The sequence below is a fragment of the Phalacrocorax carbo genome, chromosome 21 (assembly GCF_963921805.1).
Source record: "Phalacrocorax carbo chromosome 21, bPhaCar2.1, whole genome shotgun sequence".
Classification (NCBI taxonomy): Eukaryota; Metazoa; Chordata; class Aves; order Suliformes; family Phalacrocoracidae; genus Phalacrocorax; species Phalacrocorax carbo.
This window is the reverse complement of record NC_087533.1, coordinates 6,489,877-6,515,216: the sequence shown is the minus strand read 5'-3', so window position 1 is coordinate 6,515,216 and position 25,340 is coordinate 6,489,877. Positions and strand designations below refer to the sequence as shown.

General features: G+C 45.7%; 1 protein-coding gene and 1 long non-coding RNA gene across 4 annotated transcripts in view; both read left to right on the top strand.

Moving 5' to 3' along the window:
- ALG9 (ALG9 alpha-1,2-mannosyltransferase) overlaps window positions 1-8,375 on the top strand; it is a 35,445-nt gene extending 27,070 nt beyond the window's left edge. For both annotated transcript variants that reach the window (XM_064470749.1, XM_064470748.1), the window contains one exon: window positions 8,122-8,375. In XM_064470749.1, the coding sequence (XP_064326819.1) occupies window positions 8,122-8,283 (162 nt within the window). In that variant the 3' untranslated portion in view covers window positions 8,284-8,375. The remainder of the gene's footprint in view (window positions 1-8,121) is intronic.
- A 7,853-nt stretch (window positions 8,376-16,228) lies between these two features.
- The window catches only part of LOC135316695 (uncharacterized), a 59,586-nt gene continuing 50,474 nt past the window's right edge, over window positions 16,229-25,340 (top strand). The window contains exons 1-2 of one of the 2 annotated variants that reach the window (XR_010375940.1): window positions 16,229-16,342; window positions 17,715-17,859. This is a non-coding gene — a long non-coding RNA (uncharacterized LOC135316695). The remainder of the gene's footprint in view (window positions 16,343-17,714; window positions 17,860-25,340) is intronic. The other variant, XR_010375939.1, reaches the window with a different exon arrangement.

The following is a 25,340-nucleotide window of genomic DNA, read 5'->3' as shown; positions in this document are numbered from 1 at the left end:
GTTTCTGGTTGGCTAAGTATGTCTGCAAGCCTGCAGCCAAACTGGTAACCCACTCAGTACAGGGGTGTAGATTTCTGTGTGTGGTCCTTCATGTCTGGCTTGTGAAGGGAGAGTGCATGTGGCTGTTACCCCTGGAAGTAATGGCTTGGCTTGTTGTAGCAAAGGTGGTATCTCACCATGGAGCAGCAGCTTGTTGTGAGAAGCCAGGAGTCACAGAGAGATCCTGAAACTTCAGAGCATATTGACCCCAGTAATGATGAGATCTAAATGTAGAATACTGGGGGTGGGGAAAGGGGAGCATACTCGCTGGCTAAGCAGTCATCAAGACCTTAGAACAGATCATCTAAAGGTGGTGGGGCAGGGAAAGGGATCTTTCTGGCTGCTGTGTCCTCCTTAACAAAAGACGCTGTTGCGTTAGTGGGAGACTGGAATAGAAGAGGGTTTGCAGAGAATGTCCCAAGAGGAGATCAGGCAGTCAGATCCTTAGGCCTGCTGGTGTCACCTGTCAGCCTCCTCCACTCTTGTTCTTGTGCTGCATGGAAATTCTCCATGCTGTTCCTTATCAATGCCTCACAGCTGGAGCAGAGGGGAGGTGTGGTGCCCTCGCGGGTGGAGGAGGCCAGGTTGCCATAGCAGCAGGTCTGATTTCCATCCCTGCTGTTAGTACATCCAGAGCTCCCGCAGTCTGGAGCTCTGGGCTCTGTCCCTTCAGCGGACCTTCAGAAGTCTGCAGGTGGGGCAGCTCGAGTGCACAGTGCTGGTGAAGGACTAAAGGGTGCGTACTTACCTGCCGGATATCACTGATGCTGAAGGAGAGAACCAGCAGTGTCTCCCCGTCTTGTCACCCTGCTTGTCTGACGGATTCCCTGTTCCCCCTGAAGAACAGTAAGCCACGAACCATGGCCTGCCTAGCAGGGCAAATGCGTAGCAGTGAGCACAGCTTCCCAAGAAAACTCATGGTACTCATGGAAGAGCAAAGAGAACCAAGCCATGCAAGGTCTGCTCTGCTCTGTTTTTAGCCAGTGTGTCATTTAAAGTATCACATTTAAAATTGGATACTGCAGACAAGGTCAAGGCCCCTTTTGTCAGTCCATCCACAACAGTATGAACAAGAGAAATTTCAGAAAGGCTCTTTTTAGATTGCCTGCTTCATAATTTTTTGTCATATATTTTAAATTTCTTTCTGTAATTTGGCCCTTGGAGAAGGGGTAGGGTGGATGAGTGATAAGGGGCTTAGCTGGAACTTGGTGCTCCCATGACTCTGTTCAGGTCTCTTAAACTCTTCCTGTGTTGCAGTTTGTGACCAATTTGGGTCAAAAGTTTGTTAGCTCCCCACTTACCTCCAGGAATTTGTTGGCAATGAATGAGAGAGTGAGGAGCTTCAACTTCATAATAGCAGTGGCAGGTATATGCCTTTGCATTGTTTTGCATCCAACAATTGGAATTTTGCTGCAACATCAATATAAAGGTTTCCCATGGCAAATGTTCATAATCAGTCTGTTGAGCTCCTTGCTCTGAATGTGTCATAGCATTTCTAAGATAAGTTTGCTTTGGTTTTTTTTCCCTAAGTGTGACTGAGTTGTAACTTGCATAAAATAAAGGGGCTCAAGCAATTCTCAAAAGGGGAAATGACACAAGTTTTGCAGTAGATTGGTGGCTGACAGATGAATTAGCTAGAGGCAGTTGCCGATCTGCCTAGCAACTGAATGAGATGTGAGGGTCTGTCTCACCCTGCAGACCCAGGCATTAGCTACTGTCCTTTTGTTGAGATTGGAAAACCTCATTTGCAAAGCAAGTGTTACTGGTGAGTGTTTCTATCTGTTGCTGCAGCAGTCTCGCTGCTAGTCAGCCCTTGCTTTGCTTGCTTCTGTCCTTATCCCAGTCTGTAGAGTACCAAGCCTTCTAGAGTAGGCACTGCAGAACCTCAGGAGGAGGACACTGAATCTCAAGAGGATGCCACTTCATCCAGCTGGGAGGCTCTCTAAGGGCATCAATGATGCCCTGAGACTCTTTCAGGGATGCAGCAAGTACTTATATAGTCCAGAAAGTTGTTGGCAGGCCTGATAGTGCAAAAGGTATGGAAATCCCAGCAAAAACACTTCTGTGTTTTTGTTTCATTTTTATGTGAGACAACAAAGCTAGGCAGTGCTGTCTTTCTTAGAGTTGAGAAATTGATCATTCTGGGGAGTTTAGCTGCAGGAGAGCAGCAGTAACACCGTTGTAACAGCATGTTAGGTGCTAGAAATTGGTAAGCTGAAAGGATCCCAGAGCTAGTAGATCTGTGGTGAGAGTTCTTCCTGGGGTCAGACACACAGGACTGTGGGTAGAGTCAGTGAAGATGCATCAAGAACTCCTGTAATGATCCAGGCTGCTTGTATTTCTGAGCATGTACTTCCCCCCCACCCCCCAGCTCAGGAGAATGATGCATGTCTCAAATCCGGGACCTGCTTCCACACAGTGGTTTGGAGATGTCCCCTGCTACCTATGACGTCAGTGTAAAAACACTATGAAAATGCAGCTTTTGTTATAAAAGGGAAGGAGGAACAGAAGAAGTGTCACTTTGAACTGAGCTGTGAAGGAAACTGCCAGTGTAGATTTCAGGTCTGCAGCTCGGTGGCTGCAGAGCAAGGTGCATTTGGGGAAAAAAACCATCAAACTCCTTCCCACCCAAACCCAAACTCCAGCTCTTGTTCTCTGAAAATAAATGACCCCAGCAGTTCAATTCACTCTTGCTGAACTGGAGGCTTCTGGGACTCACTGTGAGTCTCACATTGACGTCAGCAAGTGCAAATGTAAATCTCAGCTGGCTCTGATAAATGGTGCTGCTAATTGAATTAGAGAGTACTCCAAGCCGCCAGCTAATTACGCTCCTCAGGAAGCTGCTTTGTCCAGGTCCATTTATTTCTATACTGGCTGAGCACTCTGAATCTGGCATAGAAAAGGGGAAATATATTACAGCTCCCCACTGAGGAGCACATATTTTCCAGCTCTTTAGGCTAGGCTGTCTGCTTGCTCCAAACGCTTAGGTTTTCCATCTAGAAGAAATATTCTTAGTGCAAAATTAATTATTCGGTCACCTTGTTCTAGCATATCATTACCCTGGTTTGGTAAGAGACCGTCTCATTCCCTTTAATGGTGCTTTCCTCCCTGTTACATGAAATGTTTTCCCTACTTCTGTTTTACAAGTAACTAAATTATTTCGTAGGTGCATGGTTGGTACAAAATTGAACACCTAGAGGAAGTGCAAATGTTAATGGGTTTTCAGAGAGCTTTGATCATGATCTTCCTGTGCGTGCCTGTAGCTAGAAGGTACTAGGTCCTGCCCACATGGCAAAGATTCAACTTCCTCCTGCCTTTTCTTTCTGCCATTCCCTTCTTTTCTTCCTTCTCATGCTTCTTTCTGAACTCTGCTGTCACTGGGGTAAGAAGTTGAGGTTACAAGATGAAGTTAGGAAGAATCTCCCCCCGCTACATGTATCAAACTGCTTCCATTCCATGTCAGTCCATGAGCTTGGGAGGCTGGACTTGAACATCTTCGCTTAGCAGTCCTTGCTCCCATTCCAGAAGAGCCTCCAACGGCATTAATAGAACAGGACTGTTGAGTTGCTTTCTCCTGAAGTCCAGTAGGTAATTTACAGAAATACGCTTAGCACCAAACAGCACTGTGGTTCCAGCTCTGCCGGGCATACTGGTAACTATGCACTTCTGTCTAAACTGGGAGCTGCTCTGGGTGCTGCAGCAGTTGCTCCCCTAGAAACAAAAAAACTGGAAAAGAATTCAGACCCCCCTTGGAATGTGCGATATCTCCCATGTCTGGAGCACAGCAAGAGCTGGGCAGAGTTTGCCTGTTGCCTGGCTCTGGCCTGGAGCCCTCCACTGAAAGAGCCTTGCTGCATCAGTGTTCCAGTAGCACTGCACTAGATTCTTGGCTACCCAGCTTGGAGTGACTGTGGCCTTGACCTTGCTACCAACATGCTGCTTGGGAAATCTATGCTGGTTAAGACTACACACACTACACAGACTACACAGCCTCTGGGGGACAAATTTAGAAGCAAATGCAAATAGAATATTATATATATATTCACTGTAATGTGTTGTCCCAACCCCTTCATGTGCCATCTGTTGTCTGAGGTTGCTGAGCCTGGTGAAGCAAGGTGAGAGGAGGTAAAGGTTCCCTGTCTGAATTTAAAGGTCTATCATGACTTTCTGAGCTGTAGGTGCATCAGCAGCCATGGTTCTCTCACGGATGCTGATAAGAGCAGGCATCCAGGGCTTTGCTACTGTGTAGTTACCAGCAGCAGAGAGAATAGCCTTGTTTTTGTGTCCAGTCTGGACCTCTTTTTAGTGAGAAAGTTGCTGCTGGACAAATACAAAGGTTGACCTTAAAGCTGTGGGGCAGATATGTTGGTGCTACCATTTTCCATGCCATATTCAGGGTTTCATGTTTTTATATCTGAGATGTGATTCTCTGAGCACATTAATGTTATTATTTTTAACGCCTCTTCTATTTTCTGTTGCCGTTTTTAATCTGTGTCCTTAGAGTGGGTGATTGGAACCAATGTAAACTGTTCCCTTTTCACCTTTATAGGCCTTGTTAGTGAAGAGTCATTTTGCTATGGCACCAGTAGCCTGACTAGCTAACATCTGGTGGAAACCAAGGACTTCTCATGGACTTGGCAGTTTGAGTAATACATCATTTCACCTTGAGAGCAGGGTGAAGTTCACTTTTGGGGTCTTCTGTGGCTAAATGAGATTTACAGCTCTCCATTCTTGGACCACGTACTACTTATTTTGCGGGAGGAGTAGAGGAATGTAGATAAGTTGTGGCCTTTATACACCAATTCACTGTATTGTTATTTTCATGAGTGCCTTGACATTATGTATGACATGCACTGGTGGGAAGAGCAGCTATCTTCTGCTCCGAGTTCCTCATAATTTTCCACCCTCAGTATTTTTTTCCATCAATCATTCCTGGCTCTTTTTTGCTTTTCTTTTTACCAACAATTTTTTCTCCTTCCATTTCACTGCTGATATAAACTGTGAAACAGTGAACACTTCCATTTAAACTGCTGCTAATAAGGGCTGAGTTGCCAGCAAAGTTGAGGGCACGCGGAGAGCTTTCATTGCTCAGAGTTGTTGTTTCAGGCTGTCTGCAAACTCAGGATGCTTACACTGAGCTGTCTTATTTTGGAGATTTTTGCTACTACCAGCTCCTGGAATATGCTTTGCTCTAGAAAGCAAAGCTGAATCCTGCACGTTCTGACCGTATGCTGTAAAGACCATATGAGCACAACTGTGTGAGCTGCATTGGGCCAATATTTCAGAATAGCAACAAGTAAAAGGTATAGGGAGTATTTCTCACAAAAGGCATAAAGAAGAGGAAGTACAGACAAGATAGTAGTGTTTCTGCAGAGCTGTGAGAGGCACCAGCACTGAGGGTAAACACAGGGCCTTAGTTCTGTTGCTCCAGCAATCAGACCCACCATTACGGGGTGCCCACTGCGTCGTACAGTGCTCGCCCAGGCAGGCTGTCAATATGTATATGCATCTAGGTCAAGGGGAGGATGGGAGCTAGGTGCTGTTGTCTGACTGCTGTCAGTTCTATGTCTGGACTGAGGGACTGAAAGCATTTTTAGTGCTAGACTGTATACTCAGCCATCAGCTGAAGGTGCTACCTTCCTCTCTGTTCCTGAACTAAACAGCACAAAGCTAGTTCAACAAATTGTTTCATCTTAACCCAAGCACACACCCTGAGCTCTGGGGAATTATGCTAATTTCTGTCCCCTTCTTAAAAGGTAGCAGCAAGCTGGTACTCTGCCTTATTTCTCATTTTCCGTGTTTTAAACAGCATCCCAAGCAGCTTGAACACATTTTCTTTTTCTTGTTTTCTTTTTTCTTGTTTTTCTTTCCTTTTTCTTTGCTAAAGGGAATTGATGCGAAACCACACCATTCACAGAGAACAGCCTTGGTAGCAATGCTGGGTTGTCAGGCTCAGAGGAGGAGATGCCAGAATAAGTTCAGCAATGACATGATGTTCATTAGCCACAAGAGATGGAGGAGGAAAATCAAGCACTTGTTTTCAAAGGGATGCCTTTGCTTCTAGTGACTGGAGGGAGGGCTGACCTCCAATTTCCAAGTGCAAGGAAATGACAGCTGCAAAAATGTTCCTTGTTCAGAATACACCGAAATTACCATCTTCTGCCTAGTTATTTGCTCGTAAGAGATTCTGCTTTGAACATGTTCTCGATTCCAGCACCTCAGGAATTCACAAAGAGCAACCATTTCCAGTGATTGTTTTATTTAGGAACTTTGCTGGGTGCTTTACAATTTGTATGCGGCCTAAGTATTATCATTGAGCTTTTTGTTCTTCGAAGTAAAGCAATCAGCATTTTTATATCCTAAAGCACAAGCTGAGTGCTTGGCAAAAAGCAGGCTTAAAAGATGCTGGATGGTGAAAGGAGGCAGAGTCTCACAGCTAAAAGTGGGTCTTGTAAATTTTAGGAATACAGACTTGCTTAGTCTCTTTGAGAGTAGACAATACTTTCTGCCTCAGTTTCCCCTCTCCAGTGTGGGAAGAATACTGCTTTGCCTGTCACTTTGTCTAAAGAGGGAACATTTCAACTGAAAAATGCCTTGCTTTGTGCTTGTATGGCATCTTATGTAAAAGGACCCTGCTCCTGAGTGGTGCTATGCCAATGCAAGTAGATATCACCAGTCTTTTCCTGGATGGTCTTTTACTCCAAGTTGCAGGAGATTAGGAGCTGCTTGTTCCCAGATGATTTACAGTAAGGCAAAGAACCCTGGGAGCCTCAAGGGAGATGTAGTTCACAGTGGCAGTTCCTGCCATTGTTTTTTAGACCGCATTTTTGAAAGATATCCAGTGCTGCCTTACAATAAGCAAACAAAACACAGTTCAACTTTCTTCTGAAAAAGTGACTTGAATTGGATGCCCAGAACCTTGGTTGTGTCACCAGCAAAGCTGTGTGAATTGCAGTGACCAGCAGTATATGCTGGATCTATGTACCATCCCTGACCACTTAGCATGCTGCAAATCAGAGTGCTGCTGCTGCTTTTCCAAACTTTATGTGGATGGAGTTGGACTTTTATCTGTCAGGGGTTGATAGTTTACCAACAAGTTGATCTTAAAGAGATAAGCTTCAATGATGAGGAAGCAAGACTCTCCCCCAGCCCTGATTTTAATAAGTTGCTCAAGTTTTTGAAGCTTCTAGCAAGGTTCAGTGCTGCTGCTGCAGGATATTTGTCTACTTCACATTTAAACCTGGATTTTACTGTTAGTTTTCTCAGTAAGAATGCATGCATTTAAATTGTATTCAGTTAGCACAGTTCCAGCAATTAGCAACCAAACAAAAGGTACCAATTTGATGCAGCCATTAAACCCTCCATGCTTGAGTACTCCATTGGTCCAATTGTTGCAAAATGCTGTGAAATACCAGCTCCCAGCACTAGCAGGGCATGGCGTGAATGCTGGCAGCCTGCAGCAAACTGCCTTGCAGGCTTTAGAGCAGTCCATCCCTCTTTAATCCAATACCCTCAACAGACGATCAGTACAAAAGCAAAACTTCAAAATGCCATTGCCTATCAAAGCTACTGTCTGCCCTTCAGACATGCGTGGAGGAACAGGCAGCCAGAAAGATTGGATAGAGGAGGTGCCAGGAGCTAAATGCAGCCTTGCTATCTTTCACCTTCATTGTGCGTCCTGAGGAACAGGAGCCCTGCCTATCTGTATCATACCAAAGGCCCACAGGACTGTACTGTCTGCTTTTTGGACAGTGATATCAAAGATCTAAGCTTCTTTCGATAATCGATAAGGTAGTGACCTTCCTGCCCTCTCTCTCCCCCTTAATCCTACTGGATTGGATAGTGGGCATGCTGAAGAACTGGGCAGGCTGCTGCTCTTAAATTGGTGATGCTGGCACAAACCTGCTTTGGTCCCACCAGCAAGGAGAAAATGGGACCGGGCTTTGTGTGTCTGAACCATTAGCGTTCCTCATGCTAATGACTCTCCAGCCTCAATCTTTTGCAAAGCGTCATTTGTATTGCTTTGAACATACTGGCTAATGAGCGCTTTAAGGATTATTTGTTTTTCCTTTCTGGTTTCAGGTCCTCAAAGCTGCTGCGTGCATTCTACGTCCCTCTCCTCTCAGAACAGTACACATGGTATGCAAACTATACTATTCTGAAATCCCGGAGGTTGAAGCAAGCCAGGAAAAAAATGGGAGGCTAGCCACACACCTGGGCAACAAAACCAAAAGCATCTGCTGACACTCTTGGACAGCTGCCTAAGCCATCTTCAGTTCCCTTTTTGAAAGATTGCACTTGTTAAGATACACTAATAAAGATTTCCCATGAAGTGATTTCGCTCTGCAAGCTTCCAGCTGTAAAAAGGGTGCATCATCTGCTTTCAGTTCTTAGTGTCAGGTCTCTGGTCTGCCTACAGAGAATATATTGGTAAGAAACCATTTGAAAATCCAGCAGCCACCTACGAATGTATTATCCCTGCTGTTCCCTGTGTTATTATCTATTACACCAGAGAAGAGGAAAATGGAGAATAAAAAGGAATGACAGTATGAGGTTTTGCTCCAGGTTGCAACCTGCCACTGGGAAAATTTAGCTCAGCTGCTCTCTTTCTCCCTGCCCTTACGCCACTGTTCTCATTTGCTTCAGTAGTGCTCACCTTCTCCTAGGGAATTTTTTCAGGTAACAACGTTTAGGAAATTTTTTTTTTTAAGGAAATTTTTTTTTTTTTAAGGAAAAGGAAAGGGAAAAGAGGAAAGCACCTGAGAGACAATTAACTGAAATGCACTGAATATCATGGAATGAAGTAGTGTGCACCATAGAGAAACAGCCTAAAATTGCTCTGTCCAGGAGATGCTTTCAAGGATAAACCTGTGCTTTGGGGAGGAAAAACCCTAAACTTAGGAGTTGAGCCCATTATCTGTTTTAATGGGATCAGAGTGTTTTTGTTATCTGTGAAACCAAGGTTTTGTCTGGTATTTCTAATATCATTTAAAAGATACCTATAACATCCTTTGAATTCTAGACTACAGCATCTTAAAATTTCTGGAAACATCTAGAGAGAAGAAGGATTAATTGTTTGGGTTTTGGTTTTTTTTCAGTTCTGTTTCCCAGAATAGACAGTGTGTGTTACACTGGTCCAATATGCTTCAGGGCAATGCTGTAATTATTGTATCTCAATTTTTAAAACATGCAGTATCACAAGCTAGGTGAAGGGAGCTGTTTTCACTCACATCCTTGGAACTCGGTGGAGGTGGAATGGCATGAGATGGAGCAGAGAGGAAGTTCCTTTTGCAAAAAGGCTGCACAAGCTCCATGCACCACTATGACTGGGATTCGATTGGTTTCCATGTGCAGTTACAGAGTGCCAGAGCAGGTGGATCAGGAAGCAGATTTGTATGTTTAGAATCTGTTAGGATCCATACAGAAAAGCGTGTGCCTCTGAGGATGCGTGTGTTGGTCCAGGTGCAGAATGCAGTGCTAGGCAGGTCTTTTGGACAGTCTGCGGGTTAACAGCTGAGCGGGATGGGAAGGGCAGGCTGTACCAACGGGACTGTGATCTGACGTGATAGTACTGGGATAAAGCAGGAGGAGCTGGATGAGGGGCAAGGCATGGGCTGAATAATAACAGCAACGTCAGAGCAATAGGGAGAGGTGTTCTGAATCCCCTGCATTTCTTTAAGTGAGAGTTTTTTCAACAGCATTGTGCTCTATTAGAAACAAAGGTTAGAAAGTGCAAAACATGATAAGAGCAATCAGTGCGTGATTACAGCATGGAGAATGCCATTCTTTTCCATTGCACCCCCACTGGAGGCAGGAGTAGTTTGAAGCTGAGAATCTAAATTTAAACTTTGAAGGTTTAGGGAACCATCTGTGGTGGTCTTGACTCTCTTCACAGAGATGGATTTCACCCTCTGCAAAGAAGAGTCAAAGTTGGAACTTCAGGGTTTTCAGCCAAGCAACTGGTGTCTTAGGTGAATTGGTCTGGAAGGGCAGAGTCACATTGCAGGTCAATGTTGTATTTTCTGTGTCCATAGTATTCCCTCACCTCCCTCCCGCAAGCTCTACCCGTCATAAAAGTTTTCATGTGTTGAGCAGGGCTCTACAGTGCCAGTAAATCAAAACCAAAACTCTTGCCCTGCTTGTTGTCTCTCCCCTTGGTAATCCCTGACCTTAAATCAAATAAAGAAACAAACGCAGTTGCCAATTGCACCTCTCTCTGGTGCTTGTTGTGTGACTGTTCCATGTTGTCATAGCTTGTAACCTCATGTTTAATGTGAAAAGACAGTACGGTCAAGATCCATTCTAAATGACTGTGGCTGCTCCACCTTCCCCTCCAGTTTGATTCCTGTTTTGGGGTGGTGGCGGGAGACATAACTTGGCAATAATTAGGAATTATCAGTGTTTTTCAGAGGAATGTCGCAAATGTTTGGTTCCTGACAGCAAATGCAAGTGTGGCTACAGGTAGTGGAGAGCTGGACAGCTTTGCATTCACGTTTCAAACCAAGGCAGGGACTCCATTTTGCTGCTGACCGTGCAAACAGGTGGAGTCGGTCCTGCTAAATTTGCAGGCTAAAGAGACGAGGCAGTGAAAGGGAGGGTTGTTACTCTCATTGATGACAAGAGTAGATCACATTTTAATGCTGATTTCAGGGGGAAGTTGGGAGTCACATTGCTGCAAAGATCTTAACCCAACAACTCATTTAAGGCCACACATAGAGTCTGCCTGCAAGTTGTTTCTCATCTAGTGTCTTTGGCACAGAACCAGCCTTCCTGGCAGCAGGTAAAGGAGCCAGGGCCTCTCTTCCTTTAGACCCTGCTAATGCATAATTGTTTTCATGGGTAGCGTTACTGGGCAGCCAGAATGTAGCACAGAGGCAATCTATCGATCCCAGCTGAAGCCACTGGGAATGAGAAGGTGAAGTTGCGGCTAATGGTGTTTCTATGATAAAGACTGAGCTGTAGGTGAGATTTCTGATAAGAAATGCTAAGGCTCCCCATATCTTTTCATAATTCACAGGTCAGGACTGCTGGGACTCTGCAGTCCTGAGATTAAGCAAAAAGCCATCAATAGTGAGAAGATTACTCGTAAATAAACAGACTTGATGAAGTGAGCAGTAAAAGACCAAGGAGTCTGTGCATCAGAGCCTGAGGAAGAGACTGTGAGAACTGCCTACCTGGCTGAGGTTTAGGTGGATGAAGGATCTTGCTTTTTCAGTGCAGATGTGGATGCAAAGACGTTTGTGCCAAAAGGTGGAGCTACATCAAAAAAAAATATTTTTAAAGGCATTTTGTAGTTTGCTTTTCTAGTTTTGTTAGGAAGCTTGAGGGAGGGGCTTCTGATTTTTTTTCCCTTCCTTTTCTTTTTGCTTTGACCCTAATTAAAGCATATGTATGATCTCATTGTGAGGAGGCAGGTTTGAGACAGCTAATTTATGATCTCTGTTAAAAAAATAAATAAAGTCTTGTGGTTTGTCAGCTTGTGGGTAAAGGGTCAAACCACAAATTTCTGATCTGCTGCAGCTGGATTCCCTGCCTAGAGTTGCCTTGGGCAGAGAGGGATGTTGTGATAAAACCTGTTGGGTAGCACATCAGGATTGTGTACGCAATCCACATTTGTCTCCTTTCTGTCTCTGGAGAAAGGGCTCTTCTATTATTCTGGCTAGTTCTGGAAAAGAAAGTATCTAGACGGCTTTCTGCAGTGCTGCTAGCATCTGACCCGACACACTGACAGAAGCTGGTTTCTTGACAGAACCATCGGTGGGCATAAACTTGCACTCATGACTGTGATCAGATCAGGTGTCTTGCATGAAGCTGGGAGATGGCACGAGACACTCACAGTTGGAGAATGTACAGGGGTTACAGTATGCCTAGCTCCTTTGCTGACAGTATTTCTCCACCTTTAAACTGAGGCTGAGAGTGCTGCAGGTTGGACAACTGCTGCTGTGAAATACTGGGTCCCAGTAAATTTCATCTTGTCTGAGCTCATCCAGTCTTCACAGCAAGGAGCACTGAGGTGGAGAGTCCCTGAGGAAGTGCCAGCAATGAGACAGATTGACACTCTCAGAAATAGCCTGGGGGAAGTCACGATTTCCACAGTACTATTTTTCCTCTCTTGTCTGCTGCAGCAGGATTTAAGCTCCATTTCAGTTTCGCTCCTGCTTTTTCTGCCTATTCCTGGGGTTCAGCTGCAACATGCTCCAAAGGCAGGCATATGTGTCAGCTGGTCATCTCCACCTAGGGCTCTGCCTGGGATCAGTGCATGTCAGAAAAGGGTATTCCTGGACTCAAACATGTTTCCAAGGATGTTCAATGCAAATCCGTTCTTTTTTGAAGGGAAAACAAAAAGGACACTGCATCTCCACTGAGGTGATGCTTAAGCTTTCCTTGACTCAGTGTTTTTTTCCTGTTCAAAATTTTTTGCCTTCTTTCTGTAGTAAAACTATTTGAAATAATGTACTCTCTTAGAACCCAGGAGCTGAGAGTATGTGTGAAGAAGTAGGGGCAAAGGAGTTGAGGTGTGTGGGACATGGACATCAATAACAGTGAATAAAATGTTGAGGGCTGCATGTAGGCTTGGAAGGCTTTAGGCTGGCCTAGCTGGGAATGCCACAGGCCGGCTTTCAGGTGTGGCTGGCAGATCTGCATGGGAGCTGGTTGTTCTAGGACAGATTTATAGTGTGTTGGCAGCTGGTCTGTCATATCACAGCGCAGCTGCTGTTTGACAACTCTTCATAGGAATGGGGAAACATTTACACTTGCCATGTTACATTGCCAACATACTGGAGATTTCTGTAAAGCATGGTAGGGGAGTGTTACTTCCAAAGCAGACTGGGCAGCCTCTGAATGATACTGACCAAAGGTCAGTAGTTGGTCAGGACCGAAGTTTGGTACCTAGGACAGTGATGGTCAGTGTCAAAAGGTCAGTGTCAAAAGGAAACAGCAACCAACTGCTGTTTCCTCTCTGCTATTCCCTTGCCTTGTCTCTAGTGAACCTAATGCTTAGGCAGTTCTTAGTTGTGGCCTTACTGGTAACATCTCTTTCCTTGCCACTTGCACTAACCTCAGAAGTAGGGACTATCTTAGCATTTGTGTCCACCCCACATCCAACAAAAGGTAACGAGTTAGCAGGTTGTGTGTTTGTTAATGTAAGGAGGGCTCAAAGTAGCAGTGGAGAGAGGCCCTGATAGTGAAATTCTGTGGCTTTGAGTCCATAGCTCTCCAGGCACTTTTGCAGGAAAGAGCTGTGACTTTCTCCCCCAGCATTTGTCAGAACCTGAGCATCATCCCAGCCCTGCTGCGATTCAGTGCATGTCCCAGTGAAAAACTGCATGTGTCTATATCCACTTGCTTGGAGAGGTACTAATAAGGCCCCTTCTGTCTGCTTTTCCAACTCCAGCTGTGTCTGCTAAGCAGCAAAAAAAGGTCAGGGTGGATGTGCAGGGTGAGAGAGCATCATAGCCTAGCAGGACTCTTGATGAATGCAGTCCTCTGCTGTCTTCCTGCTCAGTTGTTCATCCAGAGGGTAACTGCTGTGCAAGACTGGAGAACTGCAGCCAGGACTGGGGGATCCATGAAGAGGCAGGGTTGAGGCTGGATGCAGAGATAGAGACTCCGTGGTCTCTCCCAAACAAGTGCATGTGACTCAATGCCTGACTAGAGACTAGACTAGAGGGCCAGGAGCCTGAGTTCTTGTGCAATACTGTCACTCACTTGTCCTGTAACTCTGTGAATCCTGCCTGGGAGGTGAATTAGTAAAAAAAGGGTAAGTGTTTAAACATGATTGACAAAACAGGCTTTAAACAACATTTTCTAGAAAAGGGCAAGCTTCTGCATGTGACACCCAGCACAGAGAGGCTGCTCTGGCCTTCTCTGGTTTCTAATAGTCCATGTTACATTGTTGTAGTACTTGTCCTGCCTGGAGTGAGCAAAGAGGCACTCTCTGGGAAGTTTCCTCTGTTCTCAGTTGAAATGGGCTGGTTGGAGAGAGTGTCTGGAAAAGAGCTGGGTGGGGAGCTGATCACTGCAATTATTCTGCCTCAGAACATGCTGTCCAGGTGCTGCCCTGTGCTGCAGAGTCCAGCCCTGTTTTCTCCTCACACAAAGAGGAGGCTGTTTTGACCTTTCCTGTTTTTAATCTTCCCCTCCTACTTGGCTGGAGGAGCTGCACTTTCAACACATTGTATCTGAGTCAGCAGGAAACAACAGCAGGGGCACTGGATGTGGTTTTTGTGGTGAATTCGGAAGCAGTTGCCCATACGCCCAGGTCTGCTTTGAGAACAGCCCTGTGGTCAAGGCATAGTAGTGGCAACCTGCAGACTTGAGTTTTCACCTTCATTTTGGGGACAGGTAGCTTTCCACACCCCTGACATTCTTTCCACTGCTGCAAAATATTTGAGGCAGGTGCAGCCCTTCCCGCATTTCACAGTGCGTTGCACCATAGGTTCCTGGACTCTGCTCAGTGCTGCTGCAGGTGTGAGAAACCAAAGGGTCAAAGCAAGAGGTGCTATTATCAGGCTCCTTGGCTTCTTGCCTTGCTGTTTCGAGACAGGGAGTGGGTTGTTGGCTCTCCCTGGAAGGAGGCTTTTACATTTCTTCTGCACAGCCCAGTTTGCTCCAGCACCTCTGCTGGCTCAGACTGCACCTCTGAAGAGACAGAACCTGCCTGTGCTCTGATGGCTTGAACCCGTTGCAGCTGGACTCAGGCCCTCCTCTAACTCTCAGCTTCTTGGGAATATGTTCTGGGGACAGGCAGGAGCTTTCCAGCAGCTTTATGCAACGCTGTCTGAATCACGGAATAAACAAGTCCAAGCCCTATTATTAGACTTTGGAAACTGCTGCCTTAGAGACAGGTTTGCTTATAAATATCCATTATTTTCTCTCTGGCTTTTCATTAGGGAAGCTCGCAAGAAAAAGGGATCTCTGCTTCTCCAGAATCTGCCTGCCCCTGCTGTTGTTGCTTCTTCATACCTGAGCTCATGCTCCTCACTCTTTCAGTCTCCCAAGTTCTAGCTGTGTGAATGAGGCATCTGTTCCAATGTCAGCAGGGTGGCAAATGCCAGCTATTTTGGAGGGGGACAGGAAAAAACAGGTAATAAGCAACTGGGCAGAGCACTTGCTGTGGTCACTGCAGTGTGTAGGTATGCAAACCAGATGCCTTGGTGGCTAAAGCAGAAGTACTGGGTCTAGTTCTCTACTCAGCTTCAACACCACTGTGCATGACTGTGAGAAACCCCCAATGCTTCATGAAACAGGGATTACAGACTTCCTTTCTTTGCCTTGTTTGAGGAGGGGCAGATCTAAGGCTCACCAAAAGTCAGTGGAAATGCCAACTTCAACAAGCTTTGCAGCAGGCCTCTGGACTGCACAGGCTGTCTTGTAACACGTGAATGCATATGGCCTAATAGGACTGCTGTCTCGTTCAAGGCTGTCAGCTTTCCCATCCAGACGAAGTGGCAGTCTCCTCCCCATGCCAAATCTACCCAGCAGATTCTCCCGACCCTCCTGCCTGCCTGTGCTGCTGCTCTCTCTGCCTCTTTCAGTTGTTTGGCATGACTACTTTTAGCTGTAGGGTGGTTTATCTTCCCTTGCAAAGCTTATTTTGTATTTTGTGTTCTCAGTGGTTGCTCCAGGGTTCTGACAGAAGTCTGAACCCAGGGCTTGTCTTCCTACCTACACTTGTTAGGTAATGCTTTGCTGTACATAAAAGCCCCAAAGCTGCTCAGGCTGTACCCTGTGTCATTCTCTGTATAAACTGGGGCAGGCACAGAATAGTCAGGACATGCTGTAGGCTTGAAGAAGGGGTAAAGGAAGTATTTTTAAAGTGATTAAAGAAATGGCCAGCTCCACTCCAGTGGATGTTGCTGTTAAGGGTGTGCAGAGGGCTGGTGTGGGAGCTAAAATGTCAAAAACATTTGTCATTCTTTCTCTAGGTGACTGCCTTACAGCCCTGCATTACCTCTGTTTCTTCCAGCTATGCCTGGGAAAAGAGGTCTGTCTACCAAAGTCAGGCAGTAGACTCCGCAGTGCAAACACAGTGCTTGTCATGTTGCCACGCTGCCCACACCCTACGGCTTGCTTTGCAAACAGGTGGAGCCAGTATCTGCTGCTGCATCCCTAGTGCAGTGAGGAGGTGAGAGGGAGGGGACGATATTGCATGTCTCCAATTGGCTGCCTGTGCATCTTTTTGCTGGGGCCCCCTTTCCACATATCTTCTTTGCCTGCAGATGTGTCTTCATCAGGGAAGTGTTCGGAGAACTCACAGGCTTCTTTCCTCTGACACAGGGATGGACGCAGAGGGAAACAGGTAGTGTCTTTAAGGAGATAGGATGCTTGGATCAACTCAGCAAGTGACGCTAGGGGGATTTAGAGAGAAACGTGTACAGTGCTGTGGCCTAAGCCGGTTATACCAGCTACAATGCAGAAACAAATGGCTTCTATGAAGAAGGAGAATGATGCAGGGCTACAAATCTCTGCCTCAGGCTTGCTGGTGAATTCCAGGGAGTGACAGAGCAAAGAGGGTGGCAGAGCTGAAAGAGCAAGGGGAAGACGTGTAGCATTTAGCATTAGGAAGAGGCATTCGTAGTTTTTCAGCCAGGTACATACAGTGAGGGTGGTGTAAGGCATAGAGACTGTAGGGGAGACATAAGAGGACAGAAGGTGGAACCATGTGGAACCGGAGGTATGCTTGTGTGAAGAAATTATGTTGGCTGGGGCATCTGAGGGAAAGATTTGGAGGACCTGCCCCACAGAAAACATTCTCATTTCTTCTCAGTTTCCAGGCATTTTTGTGATCCTTCAGTTTTCTTGCTTTGCATACAGCATCCTCTGCAGGCTGGTGGTCAGTGCTGGCAGCTCTAGGAGATGGGAACAGCAATTTGCAAATGGAGGAATTTATTCTTCAGTTCTATTAAGCTGGCCTGCCTTTAGAGGCTGTGGCTGACAGATGCTCATATAAGGAGGTGGGAATAACAGCTAACAGCTGGGTATCTGTTTTAAGCCCCCTTTCCTCCCTTCCAGCCCCAAGGCAGTGGGTCCCTGGTGGGAACCTTGCTGAGTTTCACCCCACTCTGGCTGGGAAACACTTTTCCAGCTGCTGCCTAAGGCTCCCAGGAGAGGGCATCGTGCTCCATGAGATGTGAGAAGAGACGGGGTCGTCAGGGCTTCCTGCTGGGCTGAAAGTCTTGGAGGGGGGTGTGGGGAATTGGCATTTTTGCTACAGGTAACAACAATTTGGGTTTCTGGACTGCAACCTTGCAGTTATGTGGCGAGGCTGACCTTGCTGGGATACCACTGGGAGCGGGTGAGGAGGTCAGTGGCCAATACCTTCGTGTTTGCTCTCCAGAGCAGCAAATTATAATAGAGTGCTCTGTCCCATGCTCTGATGGCCAGCTCCCAGCCATTAGCACCTTTGTGCTCTGGCCCCAGGAGACATCCCGGGAGGGTGCAAGATGCTCCTGGAGGGGCTCAGCTGGCAGCTGGGCCCTGGTGCTCTGTGGAGACAGGGCCTGGAGTGCTTTCCCTGCACAGGTGGGTAGCAGGCTGTGCCCAGCATGCTGGGCAGTCAGGCCATTCCACCCTCCTCTGTTCTTCAGTGGGGAGGTGAAGGAGGAGGTGATGCTGACTGTTCTCCCTCTCTGCACATGTCACTTGTTGCTATGATAACAATGGAGTTTTAGTTTAGTTGGTTCAGGTAGCTTTGTGGCAGCCAGACCTGAGTGAAGAGGATACACCAGACCTTCCACGGAAGGTGCAGAAGTGCTCACAGCTGGAGAAGGCAAACACCGCTCTTTTCACATCCCTTGGGTAGTCTGCTGCGCTAAGGTCAGTGCTTCAGCTTTCCAGAACACGCTGTTCCTCCTTGTTGTTTCAGTAGCTTCTGTAAAGTCCTGTCTTTGTGATGGTCCGCCTGTGAGGCCCTCAGCTTGTAATACAGCTAGCTTGTGTGTGTGTGAGCATCCCACCAAACAGCCGCTCAGGTCTCCTGGTCCATCACAGGAATGCATCTCTGATCTTAATCAGTCAAGGTAAATAAGCACTGTGCTGCCTGTGTCGTGGGGCGGTCTGAACCTGGCCTGCATCTGGCATGCATGAGGCTAGAGGGCTGCAGACTTCTCACCTTCAAATCCTGGGTGCTGGACTGAGTGAGAGCAGAGTGCCCTGCCTGAAATCCTGCAGTCAGTGGAAAAGTTTTGAGCATATGTGCGTGCAAGTGTTGAATTCCTGTGCAAATTGGACTGCTTGCCAGGCTAGCGGAGAGCCACCTGCAGTGCCTGTGGAGTGTGTGGTGTGCTTTCCAGATTTCTACAGACATTTAAAACTACACACTATTGATAGTACAACTGGGCAGGGTGGGAGATCGAGATGCTGAACAGGCAGGGAGTGAGAAGCTTGATGCCACCCCACCATGCTGAGAGTTTCCCTTTGCCCTTGCTCAGGGGTTGCTGATGGTCCCTTTGCTGCTGTGCACAAGAAATAAGAAACTGAACCAGGGCTTTCTGGCAAAGTGAGTCCTCTTCCATTCTTAAAGCAACCCAGAAAACCTTCCTTCCTAATTGGGATTATTTCTAGATCTCACTTTCTCTAGAGAGTTGACACTTATTAACAGATAATCCATGTCAGCAAGGAAAATTAATGATTAATTGCTTCCTTTCAATTAGGCCCCCTGTCCTCTATCTTGCAGAGTTTGCTAATAAATATATTATCTTTCTGGCAGTCCAAAATAAACAGTTGTCCTCATGTGGGAGCTGGTGCAGAATCCAAGGCTGTACTTATCTTTCTCAGTGATAGGAGGCCTGGAGATGGGAGTCGTTGTGAAGGAATAGATAAAATTGTCATTCAATTCTTTGGCCACGGACAGGTGAGAGGGAATTGTAGTAACTAAGGCAAGGAAGAAATGGGTGGTCTGATTTCTACATTTTGTGACAATATGGAGAGCAAGGCAGAACTGCTAACTGTAGGACCTTTCCTTTTTTTTTTTTTTTTTTTTTGAGATCATAAAAACTCCCTGGAATTTTGGCCACAACATGTATTCCATGGTTTTTGGACAGGGAGGTAATTTCTCCTAAACGCATGGAAAGAAAAGATTACAGGGTGCTTGCCAAACAGTCTCAGGGTTAATGGGACTGCCTCTTAAATGTCAGTTACGGTCTAACGTGCCTGCTGCATTAATGATTTACAGGAATAGCAGCACATGTGCGTGTTTGAGCTTTCATTGTGAGAGTGGCTGTGGTGTCTGTGAGAGTCAGGTGATTCCAAAGCTGTGTTACAACCCCAAAAAGCCTTCTTTTTACTTCAGCTGTCTGGCAGTCACCACAAAGGGCACTCCAATTACACTAGTAAAGGACTGTGAATTTTAGAGTTTTTTATTGGTGAGTTCACAGATGCATTTCTGTGGACTGTGTACCTAACAGTGGGGTGATTGAAATTGTTGATGTGCTTTTGTGCTTGATATTCATGCCCTAAATAGCTTTGGCCAGTTCTCCTTCAGCTCACTGAAATGCTGATGGTGCTTGGACAGCAAATACTGCTAAGAAAAGGTGGTACAGGCAAGAGGGGAGTCATTCAACCTCTTGAAAGGACTCCTTTACAAAAGAGGGCAGACCAGTGTCTAGCTTCTCCCCAAGAGGATCTTCCTGCTCTGCTGGGGCACGTGCTGTTTCTGGCAATCTGTTCTAACTCTGTGGCCATCCTCCTCAGCTGGGACAGGGAGGTATGCAGAGAACCCAATCCTGCTTACCCTTAGAGTCATGTGAATTTCTTGTATGTTTTAACCTTACTTTCTAGAGGCTGCAGACGGGCTCTGGGATTCCTTTGTTCATAAACAGACCTACTGTGCAGATTATCCATCCAGTACCACGTTCCAGAAATACTTGCTAAAAACTTCCTTGTGGTGTTTTGTAAGCCCAGTGTGCTTGCTAACTTGTGAGGGCTCCTCCTCTGTGATAGAACTACCCTCACCAAAAAGGAGGATTAGCCGGCTTTTTCCAGTTAACCAGTCAATATTTACTCTTCCAGGCAAGATGTTAAAATGCTGTTGCTCTCTCATTTTGGTATTTGTTTCTTCTGTCTTGCTGGAATATTGCCCCAAAGTCTCCCACACTGGCAGCTCTTGTTTGTATCGCGATGACATGTGGGCGTTCATAAAAGACAAGGTTGTGAGAGCCTTCTGATGATTGCCAGGTCATTTTCTCATTTTCTTTTCTGAGTGTGGAGAGTGTTTCAGCCCATCTGCTTCAAGAAAGGCTAGAGTTTGGGAAGAGAAAGCCACAGGATCATTTATTCAATCCAGGGTGAAATCTTGCTTCCACTAAAATCCATGAGAAAACTCCTGTTGACTTCAGTGGAGTTCATTTGCATCCTCTGTTATCAGGACAGGCATCCCAGATCTGGTTTTGGCAATTCCCACCTCCCCAGTTTCTTGTCTGCTCTTTTGTTCTGTATCACTGCATCCTGGGGCTGCAGCCCTAGTGTTCCCCTGCACCTCCAAGGCACCACCCTGAAAATGATTACTGAACACATGATAAAAAGTGAGACACTGTCACCCTGGTGAGAATGAGGGGTCATCCTCCTGTGTCAGGGGCATCAGGAAAGTCCTGTCTCCTCTGTCTTCTAGTATAGTGATGCTGGAATGTGGGTGGCTTGTCCCCGTGGCCTTTTGCTGAGTTCAGTTCAGCCGAGGCAAGAGTTGTGAAGATAGTTCCATCTTAGACTGATAGAAATTAAGCTGGCACTCCGTTTCCATCTCCCCCTCACCCTAAGAATTATAGCATGGTTTTGATCTGTAGTCTTAGCATGATTTGGTAATTGCTAGATGAAAGGATACATGGCATTGAAAGGATGTACAGCTTGCGTATGGTGATAAATCTAAATCTAAAGCTCTGAACAACAGGTCCATAATTCTTCCACACTGACCTGTTCTTGGCAGGATACTGGGGCATTCATCTTCAAAACCACAGGGTGCACATGTTTTTAAATTACATTTATTAAAGCTGTTTGTGTGTTAATACACTCCTAATGAAAGGGAAGGAGTCTTCGGACTTTCAGATAACCATGAGCCGTCGTGGTATAGAAGGGGAACAGAGATGCCCTAAATTAAGGAAAACTCCTTTGAAGGTATCTGAACAGATCAGTACAGACAGATTTCCACTCTGATACCATTTTTCAGGCAGTTGGCATGTAAGTCAGCTCCCATACGGAAAACATAAATCAAGTTAGTGAAGTGTTGCACTGGTAGTTTTCTGAGGCAGAGTGGTTATGAAAGTTCTGGAATAGCCAGCTCACAGCATGCACCAGGGGGCTCGGTTCTGGCTGCATTTTTCTATGCCATCAAGTCCTTTGCATGTGTACTGGCCTCTGGTGGTGACAGTCCACACTTGCATTACTTACTTGCAGGGTAAAGGTAACAAGGATGCCCTCTAGCAATAGATTTCTTGGGAGTCCTGATAGACCACCTTGGCCAAAGCCCTGTCTTAATAGATTTTTTTATGTGTGCGCCACTTGGGTATAGCTCGTGTGTAACATTACCTGGAGCTTTGTCACTGCAAGTCCTTGGTCTAACAGTCCTGTCTTTATTTTCAATTATTGTGACACTTAATTTCCTTATTACTGCAATTTCCTATAATCCCCAATCATTTTTTTAGGAGAGGAATTACATTTGCTGCCCTACCTTTCAGTGCGCTTGCTGTTGCCTTTCTGGTTCACTAACAAGAAGCTTGAAGATCTTCACTATGCCAATTATTTGGTTTGTCGAAGTTTTTTGGTTCCAGTAAGGAACTTTTCTCCTCCTCTAGTAGGGGAAGGCAGCATGGTCTTTGATTGCATTCTGCAACTTAGCCAAGTGAAATCTATCTTTATGCCCTTGGAGCATCTCCTCCTGGCACTGCTGCAGTCTAAGGGGACAAATCAGCTCAAGTCACTGCTAGCATTGCAGTAGCTACAAAGATGCTCAGGGGATGGGAGCATCTCTCTTATGAGGAAAGGCTGAGAGACCTGGGTTTGTTCAGCCTGGAGAAGAGAAGACTGAGGGGGGGAACTTACCAATGCTTATAAATAGCTAAAGGGCAGGTGTCAAGAGGATGGGGCCAGACTCTTTTCAGTGGTGCCCAACGACAGGACAAGGGGCAATGGGCACAAGTTGGAACAGAGGAAGTTCTACCTGTGTATGAGGAAACACTTCTTTACTTTCCGGGTGACAGGGCAGTGGAACAGGCTGCTCAGAGAGGCTGTGGAGTCTCCTTCTCTGGAAATACTCAAAACCTGCCTGGACCGTGTCCTGTGCCCCCTGCTTGAGATGTGCCTGCTCAAGCGGGGGTGTTGGATGAGATAATCCCTTCCAACCCCTACCATTCTGTGATTCTGTGTAAAGCTCTGTGTGCAGGAGAGCTCCACATTGGTTTGAAGGGTGATTTACGCTAGTTTATCTTTGTTTAAAAGTTCAGGTAGACAAGACTGGAAAGAGTTTTAGTGAGAGAGGAAGAGCCTGCCCCAGACATTCTTGAAACTATATCTCATTGGTGTGCTTTATGTTTGTGTTGGTGGCTAGGTACAAGCCCCTGGCTTGTGATTAAAGGCAGTAAACTCAGGTCTAGAGTTTAAGATACAACTTTCCTCCTATGATACTGGTTTTAAGTGTATGTCCACACCATCATCTCCCATCTGTCTGGATGTACAGCAGCAATGGCATTCTTCCTTGTGATTGAGTATGAAAGCCTTATCTGAGACGTTTCTGCCTCCCTGATCATTGCAGCTCCAGTGGACTCCTCAGAACGTCCTCTACAAAGTCACTGCAGTGCATCAGTCACCTCCCATTCTGTCCTCCAAACTCCACTCTCCAGCTGCAGTCTCTGGTATCAGAGAGTGAGGTCAAGAGAGCTGTGCCTTAGTTCTGTGCCTCTGTTGGGCTAACAGTTCTGGGATGGCCCTGCCTCAGAACTGTGAAAGTAGAAATCACCCATTAAAAAAAGGTGTTCGCTTGCTGGTACCTTTTGATATCAGTTGGATTAATCTCTTCTGGTGGAACTTATTTGCTCAGTTCATACCAATTTTAGTTACTTTCTGTTCTTTGCACTTTTAACTATTTTGAGAAGTTTATTCAAAATCAGTTTCATAAATTTGTACCCCTCACTGATGGATTCAAAAGTACAAGCCGCACAGGGTAAAAGAGTGGGGAGAATAAATCCTAGGAAGCCTTGAACTGAGCCCTAGAAACTGTGTGGAAAATCATGGAACCATTTCAGGTACTATTTATACCCTTGCAGGGGAGGGAGGGGATTAAAACCCATCCAGCCCCAAAGACAGGTTGTCATGGTTTTGTCTTTCAGTAATGCAACTGGGAATATGTTTCCGTAAACCTGTCAGAGTATTAAAGCCCCAGTTAGACTGAATTAGAAGAACACGATGAGGGCACTCTGCAGCAGTTGTGGGGCAAAGTGAAACAGGCATTGTTCGTGCAGCTGTAGACTATATAGTTCTGCTCTTGCACAACTTCTGTTGCTTTGACTGCTTTATTCCAGAGAGCTTGTATACTACAGCACTGGGAGCAATTTCACAACCTAGAAAATAAGCCTCCAATGCTTGCTTCCCTCCCGCTTCCCTAGCAACATGGGGCAGATTAGTTTGGTTGGAGGGAAATGGATTCCCTGGCTCTTACAGGTGTATAGTGTTAAGAAATGCTGTGGCATGTTTTTCTTGAAGGCAGACTTTTGGATGGTTACATTCCTTTGACCGATGATAATTTAAAAAGCTTGAGTGGAATTTTTCAGGTGATTCTAGGTTGACTTGGTGTGTGATTAATGAGCAATTATGAGTAGATATAAATAATAGTGGATTTAAGTATGTATAGAAGTGATAATTAAAAACTCTATTATAATATTTATTAATATTTAATTATAGATGACAGAGGTTGCTATATAATTCTGTAGCACTTGACTGATATTCCTGGGGAGGGAGCAGCTCCTCTGTTTAATTACAGCAGTGTTTAGGGAGTAAAACCCTGCCCAGATCACCATTGGTCTCAGCAGCTGGAGCTGAGTTACCGTGCTCATGGAAGGAGGTGCTATGCACTCTGAGTAACATGTCAGACCTGGTCCTAAATGAAACATGGTGTTTCAAAAGTGCAACAAGACAGTAAAGGTGGAGTGATGGGTAGAGGAGATCCGTAAGAATCTGGTTAGTAAATGCAGAAAATCTTTCATGTGAAGGGTGCTTTATTCAGGCTGTGTGAATTCAGGTTGCTTGTTCTCTTACCTCTAGGTGGAGGGAAGAGCTCCAGATTTTCTAATCCTGTTATATTGCTCATTTCACATGACGGGAAGGGTGGGTTTTGCAGTTAAACCTGTGTCTTTGAGCCTCAAGTTTCAGCACAGGCTCTCCAAGGACAGATCAACTTCTCCCTACAAGGGAGCTAGGCTCCCAAACACCACCCAAAAAGCTTCTTTAGAGCTCTTTGTAATAATGCATCTGGCTTGGGACCAGCTCCTGAATTCAGCAGAGATTATGGCTGTGTTATTGTTGTTGGAGTTTTGTTGTTGTTTTACTGGAGCAATAACTAGTATCAAATGGCAGCCTTTTTGGTCAGGAAAGTAGAGCAAACAGACTCCCTGTTTGAAGTAAACGCTGATATATTCGGTACTCACAGTCCACAAAGTTAACACAGAAAATGTGTTGCTGGGCCCCATCAGATGTTCTCCTGGCTTGTAAAAGTTCAGCTTTTTATAGTAAAAAAATTACATTCTGAATGGTTAGGCAAGCAAGCAAGCAAGGGAGAGTGTATGACTTGTGTGTTTTCCCCCTTCCCTTGCAAAGCAGCTGCCAAAATTTGATTTAAATGTTGATGCATGCATTTATAAGAAACCATGAGCTCATTCCTTGGGAATCTAATGGCATGAAGGACCAGACCGAACCAGCCAAAATGTGATTTCCATGGTGCCCTGTTAACAGTGGGCCAGACCCAGAGCTCACTGAAGGTTTTCTGATTGCTCCGGTGCAACCTCCCTTAGATATATCTCTAAGGGAGTCCCAGGAGATGCTTAAAGTCTTATTGGTAAGAGAAGTGTAAAAGGTGATAATTTTATTATTATTATTATGGAAACATGAGGAAGTCTTGTTGGGTGGATGCTCAAGTCTTGTATTCTCTCAGGGAAAACTATTTGGGAAAGTCCTAGCTTGGAAGAGGTCTGTGCAGGTTTTGCACACAACAGTAGGCTGATGTAAACCTCTCACCTTTGACCTGCTTGCACATGTAGAAGGGACATCAGCTCTATCTCCACTAGGTTTTCTACCTGCTTTGAAAGATACTTCTTGGA